This window comes from Corvus brachyrhynchos, unplaced genomic scaffold, assembly GCF_000691975.1.
Source record: "Corvus brachyrhynchos isolate BGI_N302 unplaced genomic scaffold, ASM69197v1 scaffold32, whole genome shotgun sequence".
In the NCBI taxonomy this organism is placed as follows: domain Eukaryota; kingdom Metazoa; phylum Chordata; class Aves; order Passeriformes; family Corvidae; genus Corvus; species Corvus brachyrhynchos.
The window spans coordinates 14,742,575-14,763,926 of NW_008237919.1; the positions used below are offsets into that span (position 1 = coordinate 14,742,575).

The window sequence follows — 21,352 nt, forward strand, 5'->3', positions numbered from 1 at the left end:
CCACTTACCTGCACTGCACTTGACACATACCTAGGTTCACAATGAGCTTTATATGGTTTAGAGCCTTACTGAGGAATTAGTAACATCCTTTAAAGCATTAACGCTTCCATCACTCTGTCGCAACTTATGGCATCTATAGGCTATGATCACTCAAAAGAAATTTGATCAGACATACACATGTTGGTCTTTATTACACACGGGAATAGAAGTTGGACTAAAATACTCTTAAAAATGAAATTGGATCCTGGCTAAACAAGCCACTGCTTTGAATTTTCCTCCTGTAGTTTTAGATACAGCTCTTTGTTAGCAGTGGTTTTCCACTATATTATTTTCTGCTTACAATTATCTCCTTTTATTTTTGTTCATAGTTCTTGTGAACTCACAATAGAGAGCAATAAGATCATGGAGTTTAATTTTTTTTTTTCATTGTCCTTTCCTTTTTTACATTTTTGTAGCCTTGTGGAATAATTTGCTGTCACAACACAGGTGGTCTGGTAGTTTATAATTTAGAGAACATCTTGCACGATCTAAAATAAAAGTCCAAACACTGAGGCTGAATTTGTGTAGACAGCTTTTTTTTCTAGGCATTGAGATTTTAATCTAAAATAAAAGTCCAAACACTAAGGCTGAATTTGGGTAGACAGCTTTTTTTTCTAGGCATTGAGATTTTGTAGTCCAGGGGAACCACAGCCCGGCTTTCCTTCCTACTGGCAAAAAACTTTGCAAAAGCTTAAAATAGGTTCATCAATGCTGTTCTTGATTTCAACCATGACTGACTACACCTGTTTATTAGGATGAGATTCCACTGAGGCCTGTGCAGGAATTTTTAACCTAATATGGTGGTAGGTGCTCCTGAAAATCAAAGGATAAATGTCTTGCATATGGAAATAAACTTTGGTCTTAACAGTCACCAGTAATACAGATACATAACAATAAAATACAGATACTGATTATTAGAAGAGCTGCTTATAAAAATACTTACGTCCTCTTACTCCTTTTTAACTTTTGAATCTCCTCCCTTGATTTTCTGTCTTGGGCTGCCAAAGGGTGTTCAGACATTGTTTTACAGGATTAATCTCATCCAGCTCCTTTGAGGCCATCTGCTTCACCTTTTTGTTGTGGCTTTAAATGTAGGAATAAAAGCGTTTCATTTCCTCAACAGCATGAAGTCCACCTAACCATGCTAGTCCTACATTACAATTTTATGAAGAACCAAAATTCACTTAATGGAAATGTGCTTCATTAATAAAGCTTTGTATTCCAGTGAGTCCAACCAACCTATCACAGTTTAACCTTCCTGGACCCAGCATGATGCGTTCAAACAGCATCCCTGCACAGGACACTTCCTTTGATCTCTATGATGACTCCCAACTGTGTGGTAGTGCTACATCCTTGGAGGAGAGACCACGAGCGATCAGTCATTCAGGTTCATTCAGGGACAGCATGGAAGAAGGTAAGACTGAGGAACTACTTAGATCAGCAAACATGCCCCAAAATAGATGTCCAAAGCTTAGTAAAATTTTAAAATATTTCTTCTGCACCCCGCACCACAGAAACTTAAATGATTCTGTGAAGTTTTATTAATCCTGTTGAGTTGCACTCGCAAGTCTTCCACATCCTAAAACATGGAAGATATTCCTTTCACCCAGTAATATGCAATGCTGTGTATCCCATACATGTGCTTTCTTTTTTTTCCCCAAACACCAGTGCTACTTAGCACCTCCTTTCTTTTGTAGTAATTTCATCCTCCCGCTTTCCTACAGCCTCCTATAGCAAACATCATGAATTTCTGTATTTAAATTCTGTAATTTAAACTGAGCTCACTACTTTATGTGGATTATTACTGTCTGCTTCCTTTAATGCTATCTGCAACATCTGGAACTTGGTGAATATCTTTTGGTTTGGTTTTGGGTTTTTCTCTTTTACATCTACAGAGCCCCTGACAACTCCCCACTGTAACATTTTCTTCTGACTAACATTTCTGGTAAATCTGATTATTTGAAGAATTCCTATGAGTGAAAAGTTCTTACACCCTTTAATTAAACAAAAAAAGACAACTGAAATTCCATGGAATTCATTCTATAACATCTTCTTTACTGCTAAGTGATGACAATATAAATTATCTTTATAATAGGCAAATAAAAAAAGTCTTGCCTTATTCCCAAAGCTCACAGTTATGATACAAAAGGGGGGAAATAAAAGTCCTATATAAAACAACAGACAAAATAATACTTATACTTTTTGATTCCTTTTACTGTATTTTAGATGATATATCAGGCAGACATCTGGGTATGTAATACTAGCAGTAGGGTGCAGGACAACTCAAGCTGTGAGATGTCAGCACAGATGGCTGGCTGCACAGAAGAAAATCACATAATTCAAGGACAGAGCTGGCTACAGACTCTTTGCTGAGGAACAGAATTATCAAAGGAAACACTGGAAGAATAATAGAGAAAATAAAGCAAAGTTATGCATAGAAAAAGAGGTGTTAAATGTAGAATTTCAGTAATGGGTCACCAGTGGCTTTAATGAAAGCTTTTCCATTGGTTATGTTTCATATCCAGCTGGAGTGGATAACCTGATCAACCTGAGTAAATGAAAGTCAATGCAGCAGTAATAAACAGTTTTCAGCAGTTTACAGTCATTAGAGATTAACATGGAATGATGCTGTTAGAAGGTCAAATGTATTTTAAGATAGGAGCTCGGAGGAAGGGTAAAGTGAAACAAGTGAGGTAATGCATAGAGCCACTGTGTATGAATGCAGAATTGGAGTTTAGCTGAGGCATTTAAACCAGAGACTGAAAACCAAACATACTTTGGAAGACGCTGAATTTCAATTGTCAGTGTACCACATCTCTAAGAATACTAAACTAGATTTAAAGTCCATTTGGCTAATGCAAGTATTCTTGTAGTGTCTGGATTTTGCATACTGATGCCAGGTAGCTATTAAAGCAAAATAATTTTTTTACCAGACCCTGGCAGATTATAAATATCCAAAAAACTTCCCGTGAAACAAAAATAAAGAGAGGTAATGAAATAAATTATCTTCTTTAAAATTATCTGTGGGTATAGCCTTCCTCAGGAGCAGAAAGGGGCAATTTTTTTACAGTTTTAGTCTTCATTTGCCATTTCCAGATAGGCCAGGAACCCCATTTCTTAAAGTGCAGCCCTGCAACATTCACTCGATGCTCTTGACGTTGACTCCACTGAGAATTAGGGGAAATATGGCACTACATCTCACAGTTACCACTTCCCATGGACTACAACTACACAGGTCAGCATTGCTGAGAAAAACTTGGGAGCTCACCCCACGGAATGTGAACTGTTTTCCTAAGCATAGTCTCTTACTAAAATCATTTGCTCAGCTTAGGGCTGGTGTATAAACAGCTCGATTTCTGGTTTTTCTAAAGAGTGTATTTATCAAGTGATTTCTTGTCAAAGCAACAAAAGGGCTGCTTGGTTTGCTGATAATAATAAGAAATGTCATTGGCTCACTCACCTGCCCCATATACAGGAAAATGTTTTTTCTGTATAGGACAATCTTTCTAAATGCAGGGATATCTATCAATAGCTATTCTATACTGATAACTCATAATTGCTCTTTGTGGAAAATTGGTTCTCATCTTAAAAATCTGTTTACTTATTGAGCTACATGGGGGAAGTTCTATGCTTTCATCAATATTTCATCTTATTTTCCTTTTTTTAAAGTACACGGGTCCTCATTATCACTTGTCTCCAGCACGTCCTCTCTCTACTCCACGGTGAGTATTGACATTGTAGAAAAAAGTTCTGCTTGCCTCTCTTCTTGTTCATTGTTCATGAAAAATTCAATACTTTGAGATCCAGAAGAATTAGAACTTTACTGCAATAAAGTAGGAATATTTATTTTCAGCTTTGTACTACTGCATGATATTTTAGAAAACAGTATTTTCATCTTTTTATGTGAATTGCTTGTAACTGTTTGAAATCACCCAGTATACATTTTGAAAGCTAAAAAGAAGGTAATGGTCTAAGAGTGTCTCTTTTGTGGGGATCATTATGCTATTGTAGTTGACCATTTAGAGGCATTTACTTACTTTCAGCTAGTGCACAATTTAGAAAAGTATTTATATCCTGGCACTGCTTGAGGTAAACTTCTTGAAAACCACAAGATTGCTTTAGGGTAAGGGAGATACAATTTGCAGTTTAACTGTCTACTGATTTTTCTCTCAAGTGACAGCATTTAGATGTTATTTACAAAGAGAAGAATAACTTTATAAAATTTTAGTCTTACATTAATTAGATCAAGTAATATTTGTTTCTATCTCCAGAAGTTGTTCTGGGTTTGATTTTTTTCCCCTATTTTGTTGTTGTTTCTTGAGGGTTTTTTTAACTTATGGGGTTTTTGTAATATATTTTGCATAATTTATTTCTTCGGTTGTTCTACTGATAAGAAATCACCCATAGGGGAGCAGTTAAACATGTTTGGACATTCCCTTGCTGACACACAACAGTTGCTTTGCAATCTCCTCACTAACTACAATTACACGCTGCAGTAGCCCCTTTTCACAGGAGAGCAGCCCACTTACCTGCTTTCATCCCAGGCATTCATGAACAGTCCATGCCCTCTCCATATGTCCAGGTGTTGAATAGTGTCAGCTGACACTCCAGAGGTGGACTGCTCTACCCGCAGCCAGCACTAGTTCTTGCCTAGGAATACCAAGCCCATGCAGTTTGATGCCTCTGTAGCACATGGTAGCTCTGTCTCAATGCTAAACTCGTGTTAGCTTGAAACGTATGCTGCATCCATGCACAGTCCTGCCTCTCAAAGTTCTGTTTAATCATAAAAAGGTTCATACAAGGGCATATCTAAAACATCAGATACACATGCCTTAGGTTTTTACAGGCCTTAAAGTGCAAGTTGCAAGTCATTCCAGCCCAGACCGGTCCTGAATTATTTGGAAGAGGGGGAGGGGAGGGAAGGTGGGAGGTGTAGAATGTATCTACAGACTGCTGCACATGAGGCGTGACTAACACTCAGAGTTAAGCTTCTCACTTATGTTTTGGTGGTTGAAAAAATCTTCAGAACTATTTCCTTGTCTATGAGACACTATGATCAGTTTGCATGGGAAGGTGTGTCAAAAAATATAATTCAAGCTTTAATGTAAAATTTTAGAAGAACGTTATGAAACTGATAGATGAAAAAAATAAGTTTATAAAGTGACACGGGGTGCCTTCAGCACCCAGTAAGTCTGAAATACCTGTGCTCTGATATTGTGTAATGTAGCAATTGCTTACTATTTATATAACCTGTTATCTTTCAACAGAGTATCTTGGAAATAGTAACTAAACCCCATGATAGTAAAGAATAGTATTTTTTCTGCACAAAGTTTAAACTGTTTACCCAGGTTCATACTATGATGTCTTCTGACTCTGAATTCACACTGCAGCTGAGCCCCACTCCTTAAGTAATGAATTATGTAGGCAAGATAATGGAAGTTGCAGAAAAATCTGCAAAGGGCCATAAAGAAATTAGTATCACAAAATTACTAGGATTGACTTTTCAGAAAGATTTTTATTCTGAATTTCTTCCGCTTGATCCCTCTGGGAAAAAAGTTTAAACTTTGCAACAATTAATCAAAAGATGATGCACAACTGGAGTATAGAAACATGAAAAGTTTAACAGTCAGTATCACATCAGCTGAATGAAGAGAGCAATGGGATAGCCTCACAAGGGTATCTCAATCAAATGTATTTATCAGATTTCTTGAGCATTTTCTTAAGCCTTAGTGCTAGTGGTTTTCTGTGGCCTAATCACTGGTGAAATTCAGACAAAGTACTAAATAAAGATCAAGACCTTTATGTATAATTACCAGAGGATACTTGAAAATCTTCAAATTATTCTCTGAAGATTGTTTCTTTGGGAATTAGAATATGAGATTCAGAAGACATTTCCTTATTTTCTGCCATTGAATAATACAATGACACAGAAGTTCTTCATTCACTACTATTTTCTGTATATATTGCCTTTCTTCTTGACTTGGATTTGGGTATTCAGGACTTAACTTGCATAGACTGGGAATCTAGCTTGTAGAGATATGCATGTACAGAGACATCCATTTTGTTTCACAGAAACATACACCATGTAAGCAGATGTAGTAAATTGATTGAGTTTTGCTAGTGACTACTTTTAGCGCTCTGAGTAATTGAAAAAATTATAATAGGTTGTCTCCTGTTTTAATCTCCTCCTTGCTCAGTAGGTGAAACAATTAATTTTTCACATATTTAGTTAATTGCCAATTTCTCACACTGACTCTCAGCATTAACTACACTTTGACTCCATAGGCTTCATTGATTGTGCTAAACCACGCTCAGAGGAGCTGTGTAAGGACGTGTCATTTGTACCTTAACATTCTAAGGCTTCAAAAAAAAGAAAAAATCATCCTTGCAAGGATGGGGTGCATGCATATGATGGAGAAGTAGAGTGAGAAAAAGGATTTTTTCCTTTTAGAGCCTATTGGAACAATGGCTGAGTCCTGGGTTACAATGGTGTCAGCATGAACTTAAGTAAAAACTGCTCAGATGTATTTGATGGTCAGATTTTATTTTTTAAGCTAATAGTATGTCCAGAATCCTGTTTTTTCTCATTCATCTACTTCCTTCACTGCCCACAAAATCTCACTTGTGGGAGCCACCTTTCTGAACTCAGGGAGAGCAGCAGCACTTCCTTGTGCATTGAGGGAGTTGTCTGGTAACAACATATAGCAATGCCTTTATGAGCAGGTTTGGTTGGTCTAAGGACAAGCACCATGTTGCCACATGGTAGTTTTAGGAAAAAGTCACCAACCCTAATTTTTTCCTTTTGTTGTCACAGAAGAAATCATAAGGGGATATTGTCATCCTCAATCCCTTTGTGATTTTCCATGCACTATATATTTGATGTAACAATAGTGGGAGTAGAACATATTGGTTTTTTCTATAGGCAGATCACCTTTTTGCAAAAATAGATGAGAAAGTTAGTGTGTTACAGTATGTGGGTCATGTCAGTGCCGGAAAAAAAAAGTCATTATACTAAATCATCCTTATGTAGTGTGGATGTGTCACGTATTGCAGTACTTTCAGCCAAAAGCATTTCCAAGTGTTGCCAAGGTAAATATCACAGCATCACAGTCTGTTTAGGGACTGCTAACAGATAAGCATGTATGGGAAGAGGCATTTTCCAGAAGTCTTCTCCCTTACACAAGATAAAGGAAAAAAAACCATTTCTGTTATAAATTATTAAAATCCTAAAAGCCAAAAATTAGTACCTAATAGAGGCTCAAAATCAGCTGTACTAATTTGTAATAACACAGAATAACACAGAGTGTCTGATGCCAAAGAATCCTCTGAAGAGCCCTTACCTTGGGTTTTCTTAGTGTTTCTAGTGTTATTTATAGATAATTCTTCTACCTGCATTTTCCTTTTACTGCTTTCTTCTCTTGCAGATAATGTTAGACTGCTTCTCTGAACTTGGGCCACCTCAGATCATGGGGTGGATTGATTTCCAGTACATTAACTGACTCATTTTGTGTTATGAAAGGGTTCTTTTCTCATGGCATGCCATTCTTTCCCATTAGAATCCCACTGAAGCAAGATCTCTCTGTCCACCAAATGTCTCCTGAATAGTACTAATCCAATACTTAGAAATTGAATGACTTTCAAAGGTTTGCCTTGCAATGGTTTCGTTTCTTAGCTTGTTGAAAAAGGCTGCTGAGTGAAAAGCTTCAATATATGACACAATATGTTACAATTTGAAAAATATCTAAAATTATTAAATAATATTAGCAAGTTTAATTGAAAACTTTAACATGCCTTGATAGCCCTTAATATTTTGGTCAGTAGTCTTTATGGAATAAATTACATTAAAATGCAAGTTCCCCTCACCTTCCTCAGTGTATTTGTTACAGGTATGCTGTCAACTGCTCTTATCAGGGATTACTTACTATCTTATTAGGACTATCTCTTGGTATGCAGTAGAACAAATAGAAATCCAGGAGCCCTAATAATCATTGCAGCATAAAAGTGTGCTGTGTCAGACTAATAAGGGCCGTGCAGTGAGAGCATAGTAAATTTTTGTTTGTATCTTAGAAATGCAGCTGCAGTTTCTGCAGTTCTGGTGCTGCTCTCCCTTTCTCCACTGTTTCATTTTGTCAGTATGCTGGCAGGCTCTTTGGGGTTTCAGCTGGAGCCTTGCCAAGTAAGTTGAAAAGAATTCCATTTATTGTTTTTACTGGATACCTTCCTTAAATGTAATGGATGCATGAAGCTATTCATTTCACTTCAGTGTAGCTGGCTTTTGTATTCTATTACTGCAATTATGTTGCACACTGATTCTAAGCCATTTCTTCTTTGTTTTTTTCCAGGCAGAAGAAAAGGCACATTCAGAGGTAAGAACTTTTCTTCATTTTTATGCTTATGTATTGCCTTACGTTATTGTATAGTTTATTGTTTACCTGCTATGGCTAAACTGCCTGGTTGGTGGGGAAAATACACCCTGTGTCTTTGCATCACCTTTTAAGAAGTATTGGTGAGAACCTGGTGCAGCTTTTAGAGCACTAGAAGGTGTTTTCTTAGCATTGTTCTGAAGAAAGCCTCCTGGCTGCCATTCTGAAGAGATGAAAAGAATCAGTGAGAACTGGGCATTGAGTGGAGGAGTTGTGATAGGTCTGATTTCAGACTTAATACCACTCTGTGCAGGATCTAAGGGATTGTGCAATTCGAGGTAAGGTGCTGCCTTTCAGGAGGAAAAATACTTCAAATGATTGCTTTGAACTTCTCTCCCTCACATTTTGCATTATATTAAATTTCTGAAACTGACCACTTTGATGGATTTCAGAGCAATGCAGATTGATTTCATATATAAATCAAATTTGACATGGAAAATAGCTTCTTTCTCCTCACAGTGTATAAGAATGGGTGACAAGCCTGGGTCAGCATCTGGATACAATTACAGACTTTCTCAAAATGAAGTCCAGGTTGTATTAAGAGGGCACCAAAGTGTAGCAGCAATAAAATACAGCACCAAGGGGTGCATTTCCACTTCACAGAGCTACGTGCCTTCCAAGTCCTGCATTTATGCGGCTCCTATTTTTACTATTTTAATCAAAGTCAACAAAAAGATATTTTGAAGAAATTGAACAAATAAACATATCCTTCCCTCCTTGCTGCAGTATATTTCAATATAATTTCATCTAAGATCACATCTCCTAAAGCAAAGGAACTAAAGAGGCATGCCATAACTCAGTAGTGTAAATTACAATTCCTCACTTTATTGCCTTTTATATAGGGCAGTATGTAGAGGTGAAACAACATTTCTTTCCGGTGTGTTTCTACATGATGTTTTCTCAGTATCTGGGTCTGCTTGTGATGCTCTTACAGATGTTGAACAGCACTTCATGAGATCTACCTTGTGTAGTTGCAAGAACATGATGAAAGTCAGCTTAAGCTGGAATGTTAAATAATTTCATTTGAAAACGAAAGAGAAAACTTGGAAAAATAAAAGGGTCAGTCCAGGATGGAGAACAGCTCAATAATCTGCCCCTGTTGCCCTGAGCTAGTGTAAATGACTGAGGTATTGTTGTGTTACAGAAGTACAGGAACTTGTTCATTCTTAAAGCTTGTGCAATATTCCTTGCTGGTTTTCATGGAAGTCATAAAACTGAAGTACTACAATAATCTTTACTAGTGACTGGTACATGTTCCCCTTCCTAAGCTGCTTTTACCCATTTTACTTCTCTAGTCTGGAAAAATTTCTTTTATGTCTGAGTATGAAAGGCTCTTCAGGGTGAAACTCCATGCTGTGCTTGATTTCAGTACAATGCCCAAAAGTCCCTGCAAGATTTCAAATAGGGTTAAGAGCTTAAAATGATGTGCAAGTTTCATGCTAGATATCTACCCTAGCTGAAATGGAAACAGATATTTTTCTTAAGGATTCTGTTTTTCATTAAAGAATAAAAGAGTCTTGAGTTAAGTTTATTTTCATGTCAACAAGCACATTTAAAGCTACTTTTTTTTTTTTTTTAAGTTGGCAAGCAAGTTTTTGAATACTATATAATGTTTAAAGTGGTCGCATATTTGAATTTCAAGGACTGTAGGAAGCATGAGTTAGAGAAACAAAAATACTACTTTATCTCACCAAATTTTAGACATCCATAAAGAAAAAAGTCTGTGTCTGAGGTAGCAATCAAAGCCTTCTTCATGCCGGGCAGTGTGGGAGTACATTTTTCACGTTATCTTAGTCTAATGTAGACATTCAACACATGTTGGTTGCATCATGTCTACAGTCAGGCACAGTGAACCTCACCCAAGTGCACTCATGTTTCAGAACCTCAGGCCACATCCAGGGCAGCTCTCCTTGATTGCACTAAGCATATGTTTGGAACTTACGGGATTTGGTAAAAACCCATGACATTTCCCTTGCAAACAGAGGATAGTACATACAAAGTAATTAAGCATTTGCCCATATGTGCTCCCTTAACTGGAATTCTGGCTCATATGCCAGTTAAGTGCTAGAAAACAGCTGGAGCAACACTAAGAGACAACTTTTAATAATTTGTATTTCTAGATAGTTCTGAAATTAAAATGTGAAGCTAAGACATTGTAAACGTATTGGTGATCTCTCAAGAAAACACAAAAATAGCCACAACAAAAGAAAATTGCTGAAATACTGACAGCAGTCTGTTGTTTCTCTAGCAAATCCAGAAACTACGGAGAGAGTTGGTTGCATCCCAAGAGAAAGTTGCTACCCTTACTTCTCAACTTTCAGCAAATGTAAGTATTTTTGCTTGTGATGATAAGTGGTATCAATGAATACATTATCAATAGCTCTTACTCAACACATAGTTTGTGAGACTTTTACTATTTATTTATTTTGGGGGTTTTTTTTCAATTTAATTACTTCATTAAATGTCTATATTGCCCCAGCTTCAAGTAGAAGAAATCTTACGGAAAGTGGACAGTGGAAATGAAGAGTTTCCACAATTTGGAGGGGACAGTCCTATCCTGTTCAGTTTCACTCTTTTTTCAGAATCAATTATTAAAAAAAGCCAAAAGTAAGGAGACACAACCAAAGAAAGGCATGGTTTTCATATTCTGGTAGAATTCATCAGAGTTTCATTTCACAAAGACAAACCCTGCAAAATGCAGTCAGGTGTGAAGCAAGCACAGTGTACAAGTATATATAGAATTCATATGCTACAACAACAGTGCTGATCTATAACTAATGAAAACTGGGCTATTTCACAGACAGCTTCCCGGTGTTCCTTCTAACTGACATGTGTAATATGTGTTATGGAACATGTTATCTGAAAATAATGCCAGATACAGAATGCAAGCTACAATCCTATCTGGTTGCTGTGGTTTCAGGTGAAGTTACTGGATAGTTACTGAACAGTCTGTAGTATTGTCATTTTTAAATGCAATTTAGAATATAATTATTGTTACTACTGTGAAGGAAATTTGAGATGCGGTTACAAGAATGTATCATTTTGCAGTTCAGGAAAGCAGTTTCCTGTTGTCTTGGGTAACCCATAGAGTGCCTTTCTTTGAAGTGTAGGTTCACTGAGTATTTAGATTTATAAATACTGTTGTAATTTTAAAGAAATTATTTCATGTTTTGAGAAGATAATCTCTAGCTCTGTGAAAGCTTGTTTTTCTCTTAGGACTTCCACACATGAAAATGTGGAAGAGCTATGCTTAGCACTTTCTTCTCTGTTCAGATGGCTGCAGAGCACCTGTGCGTGTTTGTACGTCTGTAGCAGCGTAGGTTGCCAGACTCAGAATTCTAAGTACTGAGAATGAACAAGTGATTCAGATGTGGGACACTGTGCTGCTTGTAAATTCAAACTCTAGATTCTGAGTTGGGTTATTTATTTGAGAATATATAGGTAGAATAGCCAGCATGCCTATATTGGCTATGGGGTTTCTTCACTCACGTATTTTAGACACTGATCTTCAACAGTTTGGGCAGTTCTCCATCCACCTGTCCTGAGAGCAACAAACTAAAACCCACACTGAGAGGTCAGATGAGCTAAGTCTCCATCCTTTTCAGTCAACCCAGAAATGCTGTAGTCTATAATACAGCAACAAGTACAATAAGGCAAGGATGTCTAAGCATTCTCTGCAGCTGAGAAAACGAAGCCGTTGTTTTATTTGTTTGGACAAATGGTGTCCAATCTCTTCTCAGTCTTATTTAGAAGTCCTTCACTATACCTCTGGCCAATATGTCCTTCTATGAGGTAAACACCATAGAGGCTGGTTTCTAATAACATTACTTGTTCTAGGCAAATGTTCAAAGCCAACTCCAAGTTACAATCAGATTTGATCCACAATTCAGTGAAACTGAGTCAAGTTAAAAATGTGTATTTTGGCTTTGTTTTCACTCAAACTAAATCAGCTGCATGGGTAAGAAATAAATTTGGGTTGTTCTGTACAAATCAGATTGGATTGTTGTGTATCTGTTCCTTCATACTGCCTCTGGGCTTCTGAACACCTAGCAAGAATGCTTTTCTACTGATCTTACCATAAGGACGTTTTCAATAGGATAGTTAAAAATATATACATTTACATCTGGTTTTGCCTGTCCAGAAGTACCACCTTTGGATAATTTAATCATGTTCTTTTGACTGTTACACACCTTCTAATCCATCTCCATGGAGACATTCTTTAAACTCTAAACCTATAAGCAACTCCAAGGCTGATCCATTTAGCACGTGCATTTTTTAAATGGTACAAGAGAAATCCTTCCTCTTGCCTAATCCCTAACATGTAGAAATTCCTTCAAAATTAAATTTTTCAGGAGCATGAAACTTAGAGGCTTCAAAATCTCCAGGTATGAACAAGATTGTATTCACAATTAATACAATCTTATAAAAAAAGTAGGTATTACTGGATATTAGGAGTAAATATTTTTGGTAGGATGTTCTCATGAGATACATACTTTACAAAACAAAAAAAATTGAAAAGTATTTCACAGTAAGCCTAGTCCTGAGTTAATTTTCTGCTATTTCTGGTACAAAACTTGCAAAGCATTAAAACAACACTTCCGCATAAATCCAAACATCGAAAGAGACTACTTAAATATTTTAGCACTACTGCTGTCAGTCCTTCGAGCACTTTATGTAAAGAAATTCTAAAAAGTATCATTTAAACATCAGAAATAAAATCCAGCTTGAAAGCAGAGAGTATATTCAACTATTTAATTATGATAGAGCCACTAAAATTTAGTCTACTTACAGAACTGATATTTAAATGCCCGTTATTACTTTTCATAAGAAGTCTGAGATTTATTAACAAACAATTGATTTAACTTGGCAAACTCATGGAAAACCTAGATGGGCGTCTAAATTTCATTAACTTGTACTGCCTTAACAATGCTTTCCTTGCATGTATTTATCATTGATCTTCTAGTCTAAGAGACACATTTCACCAATCGCTGCTTTTTAAAGAAGAAATAGTCCTAATCACAAAATCTGAAATTTATTCTCAGAAAAGTAATCAAATCTCTACATGGATAATACTGAGACTCTCATTTTGAGTCACATTTGCTTGTCAATAAGGCTAAAACTTGAACAAACATTAAGTTTAGTGCAGAAAACTTTGATCACGGCCTGTGTTCTCTGTAGATACATCCATCTCTGGCAGACAGGGAGCTTTATGGACAGAGTATCTTTTGTGGTGCCTTTGCTAACCAGAAAAATGCTCTGTCCTTTCTGATGCTTTTGCTGTAAATGCATTCATCTTTGCATTAGTCCTAAGCTCCTCATAATTTCCATACCTTCACTGTCTGAAAACAGGAAGCACTTTTTGCCTTACTGTGGTCTGGAGAAGGAAACTGTTAATAGCCAGAAATCTTGTTCCCTCATAGTTAATCTCGGTGTGAATTTGTTGTTAGTATTTCCCTTTGTAGAACTGAGCAAAAGTATTGTACACAAGTGAAAAAATAGAGCATCTTATTCATCTTATTTCAACACTCTTTGTGCCCTTCTTTGCTTCTCCACAGAAGACTGTTGGTGACATTAGTACATAAGTCATTAAAAGACTGGCGGCTTGAAATTTGACCTATTTGATCAAGCTTTTGCTTGAAACATGATTTTATACCAAAATCTGTCAATTGGAAGTTACAGCATTTCTCAGGCATTTTTGAAAACTCTGCTAAAAATTTTCTCATTTGGTTTCATTTACTGTTCGGGTTTCATTGGCTGGATTCAAGTACTGTGCTTGATTTCAGCAGTTTATTTCATTTGATTAACCCCAAAGCGCCAGAGTGTTTTGCCTGCATATGATTAAATTCAAGCAGGGTCCAGCTGTTGTTTGGATGTTTAATTTACAGATTTTCTCTGAGATTCTTGCTTTACCCCTGGCATCTGTCTCGGTGTGGCTGAAGGGCAAATCTCAATACTAAATCAGAAAGGGCCTGTTTTCAGGGCAGAAAATGTCCAACCAGCAGACTCCCTACGTGACTGACAAGGGCTCAAATTCCAGTGAGCAGCCTGACCCACTGTGTTCAGAGGGACTTTGATCAGTGCTTTGTACTGGATAAAGCTGAAGGGTGTATGCTTGCAAACTGTAGCAGACCCAGGATGCCAAAAGAAAGAAGAGGGGGTTTGCTGGCTAATGCTCTTGTTTGGCCAGCTCTGAACCACTATCCTACAGCCGAGCAACAAGATGCTAGAAGGCAGCAAACAGGAAAGGTCACCAGATGCACAGTTGCTGCTTGCAATCAGCCCTATCCCTTCTGGCCTTTCACACCTCCTTTCATTCAGCCGTGTCAGGTGGGAGGAACTTTATTTATTTACCTTTTTTTATAAACCTGAACACCACAGGTCAAATCCTGATGTGTGTTAGAAGACAGATGTTTCATATGTGAATGTCATGTTCAGGATAGGCTGTAAACCTGAGAGCTGAGGTATTTGGGGTTTGCCTGGTTGCTATAGTTTGCTAAGTAGGAAATGTTCAAAAGCAAATCTGTCCTCTTAGCACTGAAGTCATTCCCTAAACATACATCTCTTAGACTATTTCCAATGGGCATTTCACATGTTAATAGAAGTCAAAATTAATTCATACATGAAGGTTATCTAAAGATTAAGAGCTGTTCATCTATGTATCTGATATGTATGTCATGTTAATGATGGATATTTTTTGCTGTAAGTATACTTCAAGTAATTCCCACTTACTTAACTATAATTCCAGGATGTCTATTTTCAAGTACAAATACTGCATTCAATTGTGAAGACATATTTTTACTTTAGAATAAGCATTACACAAAGCACATGCAATATTCAAGCTACTCTTTGAAGTATTGCAATGATGTGTGTATGCCATGAATGAAACTACTGAATCTAATGCAGAGATTTCTAAGGTGTGAGAGACTGGCTGTAACTTAAAAAAAAATAAAAAAATCCTAAATATTTTTACAAGAGCGAAAGAATGGAAACTTTTAGATAAATTAAATAATCCTCATAAATTACCAAATTTTTAAGTGTAAAAAAAGTTTCTAATTGGAATTTTTGATTTCTGATGAATATTCTTAAAGACACAGATACTTCTTTCTCTTTGCTTTAATTGTTTTATGAATTATTTTGCATTTAACTGTTGAAATGCGAAGCCTGATCTCAAATGGGAATAGATACATATATATATGTTTTATGTATACTTCAACAAACACAAAAATATACTAAAAATTTAGCCTTTTTCAAACTAAATTTTCTTGGTTTGTTGTATAGGATTTCTTTAAGGAAAATCTGCTTAAGTTTTCAACAAGTAGGAGTTCCCTAGACAGCTGAATAAATGAATATTCACTACCATGCAGAAAGGCAGAACAGTTTATTACTCTGAATGTAAAATTAATACTTCAGTAGAAGAGTATTGTGTTGTTATAAACATTTAAAGTAATGAACAATGCAATTAAAAGGTTTCTTTCTTGAATAGTTTTTGGTCAATTGGACTTTGAATTACATTTCTTTATTACTAGCAAATCAAGACCTGATAGTCTTTATCTGAAATGAGTTAGGAAAATGCATCATCTTGATCCAATTACACTTATGATGCAAAAAGTATGGTAGAATATTCCGAGAAGGTAATGTGCTCTGTCATGGGCTGAATTTTAGTAAGAATCCTTGTGATATGGCTGTATTTCTCTAAAGGCTGTCAGAAAATAACAGTGTCAGTGACCTTTGATATCACTTTTAATTATGCTTTTTAGTACTTAATTTTTCCTGTAAGTTCTGTGGGGTTTATTCATGTACAATATAGGATGAAGTTGTAGCTATGAAATAGGAAAATACTTTGCACAAGTATGCATAGTTCCGTACCAAAGTACTGTGGTCATTACAGTCTAATTGCTAGAAAAGGACAAAAGCAATGCATAATTAAACAAATTATTCCTCTTTCAAGCCCTCAGTCCCCACTGTAATTCTCAGAGTAAAGCAGAACCACGGGCCATCAGCCAAGCCGTAGATTTTTTTTATGAGGCAGGGAACAGTGAGCTCCATTAGTTTCTTGTTAAACAGAAGTAATGAGGAGACATTTGGCCAAAATTCTGTAGTAGTGCATCTACTTTGTCTCTGATTGTGTTCTGGGTCTGTGGTCATCACCTTTGGAAATAAAACACCATAGATTATTCTGGATATTTTTAACATGTAGCTAATTAATAAAGTGGAATGTAAGTTTAAAAATCAGTTAGTTTTATTTTCCCAGAGGAATAGAGTAGTAAAAACAACCAAGTAGTACTGATTGTCAGGTTTCCAGGTTCATTTTATTTAAGATTATAATTTCAAGAATGTAGCCTAAGTTATAAATGTTTAAATAGGAATATATACAATTACTAATTAATCTTTAAGAAATTGCATATTTGTCTAGTCTCATGTTTATCAGGAGTTAGTCCTTGTGGTATGTGTCCTTTACCAAAAGAGTTATCCCTAAGATATCCCTGGAGATGCAGAAAGCAGGTAGATTGACCTCTATACCCATAAGTAATTAAGTATATCTAAGTATACTAATAGTACAGTTTAAAAGGAATAAACTTTTAGTAAGTTTAATAAGAATAAAATAAGGGGCTTTCAAGATACCTAAATATTTATGGCAATCCAAAATTATTTACAAAACACAAAAGCCACTCACCAGTGTAACAGCTCTGAACTGGAGATGCAGAAGTAGCCTACTATTATATATATGATAATATTCTCCTGTTTGAGGGATAATATACAGAGCAAGGTGGCAAGAAGCCCTTTTCCCTCTCCTAAAGGGCAGAACAAAATCCTTTTTGGACCATGCCTTTTCTTGATTATACCTCAGATTCAGTACAACCACATACATTCAAACAGTTTTAACTATGCTTGTAAAAGCATGCAAATTTGCAGCTGAAAAATTTGCCAGGCACTGTGTGTGCCTGCACTGCTGTAATAAAAACTAAATTTCCTCAGTGAGGAAGCTCAGTTAATCCATTTGTGCATATAAATATGGTGGGTTTGAGTTATATTTCCGAGTGCCAATGTTTAAAAACTTTGCCTATTACCACTTTTGAGATGGTAACAAGAAAATAAGCATTTCCTTATGCTTTTACTATTTGATGTTTTGAGAGAAGTGGATGAAATTTTATGGACTTTCATAAAAATTAAATCATTGCTTTCCCTTGGCTGTACAAGCTGGCTTAGCATACTCGGGTTTTCATAACCACTTTCCCTTCTTGGCCTAGAAAGCTCAATGCCAGTTAGATCTGATGAAGTATCATTTAGCTCACATACAGTGTAGGATGCTGGTTGTTTAAAAAAAAAAAAAAAAAAAGAAGGTTTACTTTTATTTTTATTTTTTTTTAAATCTTTTGGTCTGTTTCAACTTTATTGCTTTTCATACTGAGAGGTAAGACTTCCAGTTTTCAAGATTGTCTTTTATATATATTTGCACACATTATAAATGTTCTATTTACAACATTTTTTCATTACTTTTATACGCACACAGACACATATGATCAATATAATATTTATAGACTAAGCAATGACCTTTTGTAAGACTAACTGTGACATTTTTTGTTTGAGGCTCTTGATTTTTAGGAAGTGTTTTATTTGTGAAGTTAAAATTTGCTTTTCAAGCTAAGTACTTGAATTCCTGTTTTGAAATGTCCAGTAATTGAAAATAATTGCTCCTGGACTTCTCTTTGGGAGCAGACTATTTTGGCCAATATATCAGTAAACTTAAAGCAGGGCATTAAATCCATATTTCATTTCCAGGCAGGGATACCTGAGCTAATCTCACTGGGGGCTAAAGAAGCCTGAGGAGCAGTGAGTTCATTTGGCTGATTCATCTATCCAACTCAGCTCAGTCAGAGTTTAAACTAATATTAAAGAGCTGGAGAAAATGTGCTTGCAGCAAAAACATACTTTTAAAAATCAAATGGATCTGGGAAAATGATCCAATTATGACAAATGTTGTCTTTCTTTCACAGGCTCATCTAGTAGCAGCTTTTGAAAAAAGCTTGGGAAATATGACAGGCCGATTGCAAAGTCTAACAATGACAGCTGAACAAAAGGTAGGTTTAAAAAAGTGGATGCTTTAATGTAGAAAGCAGTCATCAAATTTTGTTAGAGTTTTGTTTAAAAAACACTGAAAGGAAACAGGAACATCTGTGGCAGTAAAACACATTTTTCTGTAATGGTTGCTGCAATCAAATCTACATGAATGTCCAGCAGCATCGGGAAAAAACTATGCAGCATCAGGTTTACACAGACAGTGTCATAAAATAGTTTGAAGATAAAATCTTTCATTTCCAGAATTTAATTAAAACATGTGCCACTATAGGTTTACTCCATACTGAAAGATCCTGTAACAAAGACTTCTTATATATAAGATGCTGGAGTGCTTCATTACAGCCTCCCAGTGCCACCAGAATAATAGAATTAATTACTGGGAGCAAAGAAGTTTAAGTAGAGAAAAATAGCTCCATTGAGAGAGTTAACAAAGGTTAGGCATCCTATCCATAAGTAAACAAGTTTGGGTTTTCATTGTTGTATTTTGTCTAGTGGAGGAAAAAACTCCAAACCTGATAGGATAGTAAATTGAATGTGAGCCCTTGTACCAAGCTCAGGATGAAGAGGCTGCTTAGCACCTTACAGGATTGAACTTCTGAAACTCTCCACCCTTATGCATTTTGAACAATATCCTGTTAACGAAAGGCCTCCTTGAGACAAACTGTGAAAGAAACTGTTTATCTGTGAGCTGCTAGTCACCACTGGAGTCTATAACTGTCTATAAAAATAACATTTCAGAGTCTGGTTGAGCACCAACAGATGAAATGTGGTGAGACTCATTGTGAACTGGATAGAAAATATTTGTATTACTTGCTTTTGTTTCATCTTGGGGGGGAAGGGGAGAGGAAAGAACACAAGAGCAATGAAATTTTCTTAAAACCAAAACTTTAAACTATTTTATAAAGTATAATTTAGAAGGTTTTCTTTCCAGAAGAGGTTAAGCAGTGATGTGGAAACAGATCATGTCCAAGTGTCTTTCCCAAAAGATTTAGAACTTATTCTTTTCCTTCTCTTCTTTTCTCTATTGTTGAGTTTAAATTCCTTTAACCCTCATTATATAAGTACAGACTGGACAGACAGGGAAGTAATAAATAAAATATTGCTTATAAAAGCAATCATAAAAGATATTTTTTAATAAAAATCATCTGTGTATTCTAATACAGAACTTCCTGCACTCAAGTGGAATCATTTTACTTCAACTTGCAGGACCATTTCTATTAAACAGAGGGTTTTTAAATAAATTAGTATTTAAAAAATATTTTGAATTCATCCATTTAACAGTAGCCTCACATATTGAAGGATGTAATTCAAACGGTTTCATTGTTTTTTGCAATAACGTCATTGAGTTTTTCTTAATTTTATATTGAATAGTCATTTAAGACCCTTTTTAGATTACTCCTTGTAAAAGTGTTTTCTTCTTAAAAATAGCGTCATTGCTTTATCTAGAATAAATGAAAAAGAATAAGTTAGTTGATTTTAACATCTTTGGAGAGAAAGTATGCATTCTTTTTACTGTTGCTGTTATGTTCACCCAATCAGTCCCATGATCTTTAATTTGGACACTCTTGTAATTTTTTCTTTTAGCTTAGATAAGCATTACTCTTTTGTCATTATTTTGATCTCTCTTTGCTCTTCCCACAGGAATCTGAGCTTATAGAGCTAAGGGAAACCATCGAAATGCTGAAAGCCCAGAATTCTGCTGCACAAGCTGCTATTCAAGGAGCCTTGAACGGCCCTGATCATACCCACAAAGGTATGGGTTTGTCGTTATTAAAATAAATGTGGAATTTCTCCCCAGGAAAAAAAAAACAAAACCGCTAAGTCACTAGTTTTCTGTTGTTTGGGAACTCTGTTGCAAGGGCAAGCACATTCTGCAGTGAATGGTAGGAATACTTGTGGTATTTCCAGAGCTGGAAACCTTGCACGAGCTTCCTGTCTGCCAGAGTTCCTGGAGCTTTATCTTAGAGTTCGGTGGCCAGGAATTGATCAAGAGTTATCCGTATCCCTGCAGTTGTCTGCTGAAGTACACCCAAGACACTGGTGAAGTCTTGCGGTATAAAATTGTTATAGCTTGGGAATCCAGTCAAAGTTGTAGCTTTGCAAATTGATGTTCTCGTTGGTAAGAGATGGACTGACAACAGCTCAGCTCCTTCATGAAGTGCTAAATCAGAGCAGGAAAGCAGGTTTTAAATTCCAGATGTCAAATTAATTTGTCATTGCAGTTAGGCAGATATTGCATGATAAGTACGTACTTCAAAAGTGCCTGATGATAAGCAACAGCAAAGGAATTACTTGAAAAAAATAATCGCAGTATTTGTTTTTGAGAGTCTTATTGATCTTCCATTGGAGAGGTCATTATTTAGATGTTTGTATTAAGGTCATTTCACTGCATGACTTCAGTGTAGCAAAGTAAATTTCTAGAAAGTAGAAAATAATCTAAAAAGTAATTTCCCTTGGTATTAGTGGGCATGTTCTGCAAGAATAATTTCCAGTGATTAAGATCTAGTTATTGGAGACTTTTAAGAAATTGAAACTCAAAAGCCTCACTAGCCATTTTTAATGTTCTCCACTTCTTGGTTATTTTGTTTCATTCATTTTTAATGAACTCCTGCCTGGTTTTTTTCTGTCATGGTATGTTAGAAGGTGGCATCTGAACGCCGATTAGGGCTGCTGCAAGTCGAGTAGTGCCTACACTCCTCAGAACTGTAGTACATGTGATACTGATACATCAAGTAATCCCTGTGTAACAGACACTGCTCAGCCATGAGGATACACATGCGTAGATTGCTGTGAAGGGTCCTTGCCTTCAGGGC

General features: G+C 36.1%; 1 protein-coding gene across 11 annotated transcripts in view; it reads left to right on the forward strand.

Annotated features, from left to right (window-relative positions):
• Nucleotides 1–21,352, forward strand: part of NAV3 (neuron navigator 3) — a 525,470-nt gene that overhangs the window by 476,732 nt on the left and 27,386 nt on the right. For all 11 annotated transcript variants that reach the window (XM_017733278.1, XM_017733271.1, XM_017733273.1 and 8 more), the window contains 6 exons: nt 1,265–1,453; nt 3,709–3,761; nt 8,382–8,405; nt 10,711–10,788; nt 18,458–18,541; nt 20,181–20,292. In XM_017733278.1, the coding sequence (XP_017588767.1) occupies nt 1,265–1,453; nt 3,709–3,761; nt 8,382–8,405; nt 10,711–10,788; nt 18,458–18,541; nt 20,181–20,292 (540 nt within the window). The remainder of the gene's footprint in view (nt 1–1,264; nt 1,454–3,708; nt 3,762–8,381; nt 8,406–10,710; nt 10,789–18,457; nt 18,542–20,180; nt 20,293–21,352) is intronic.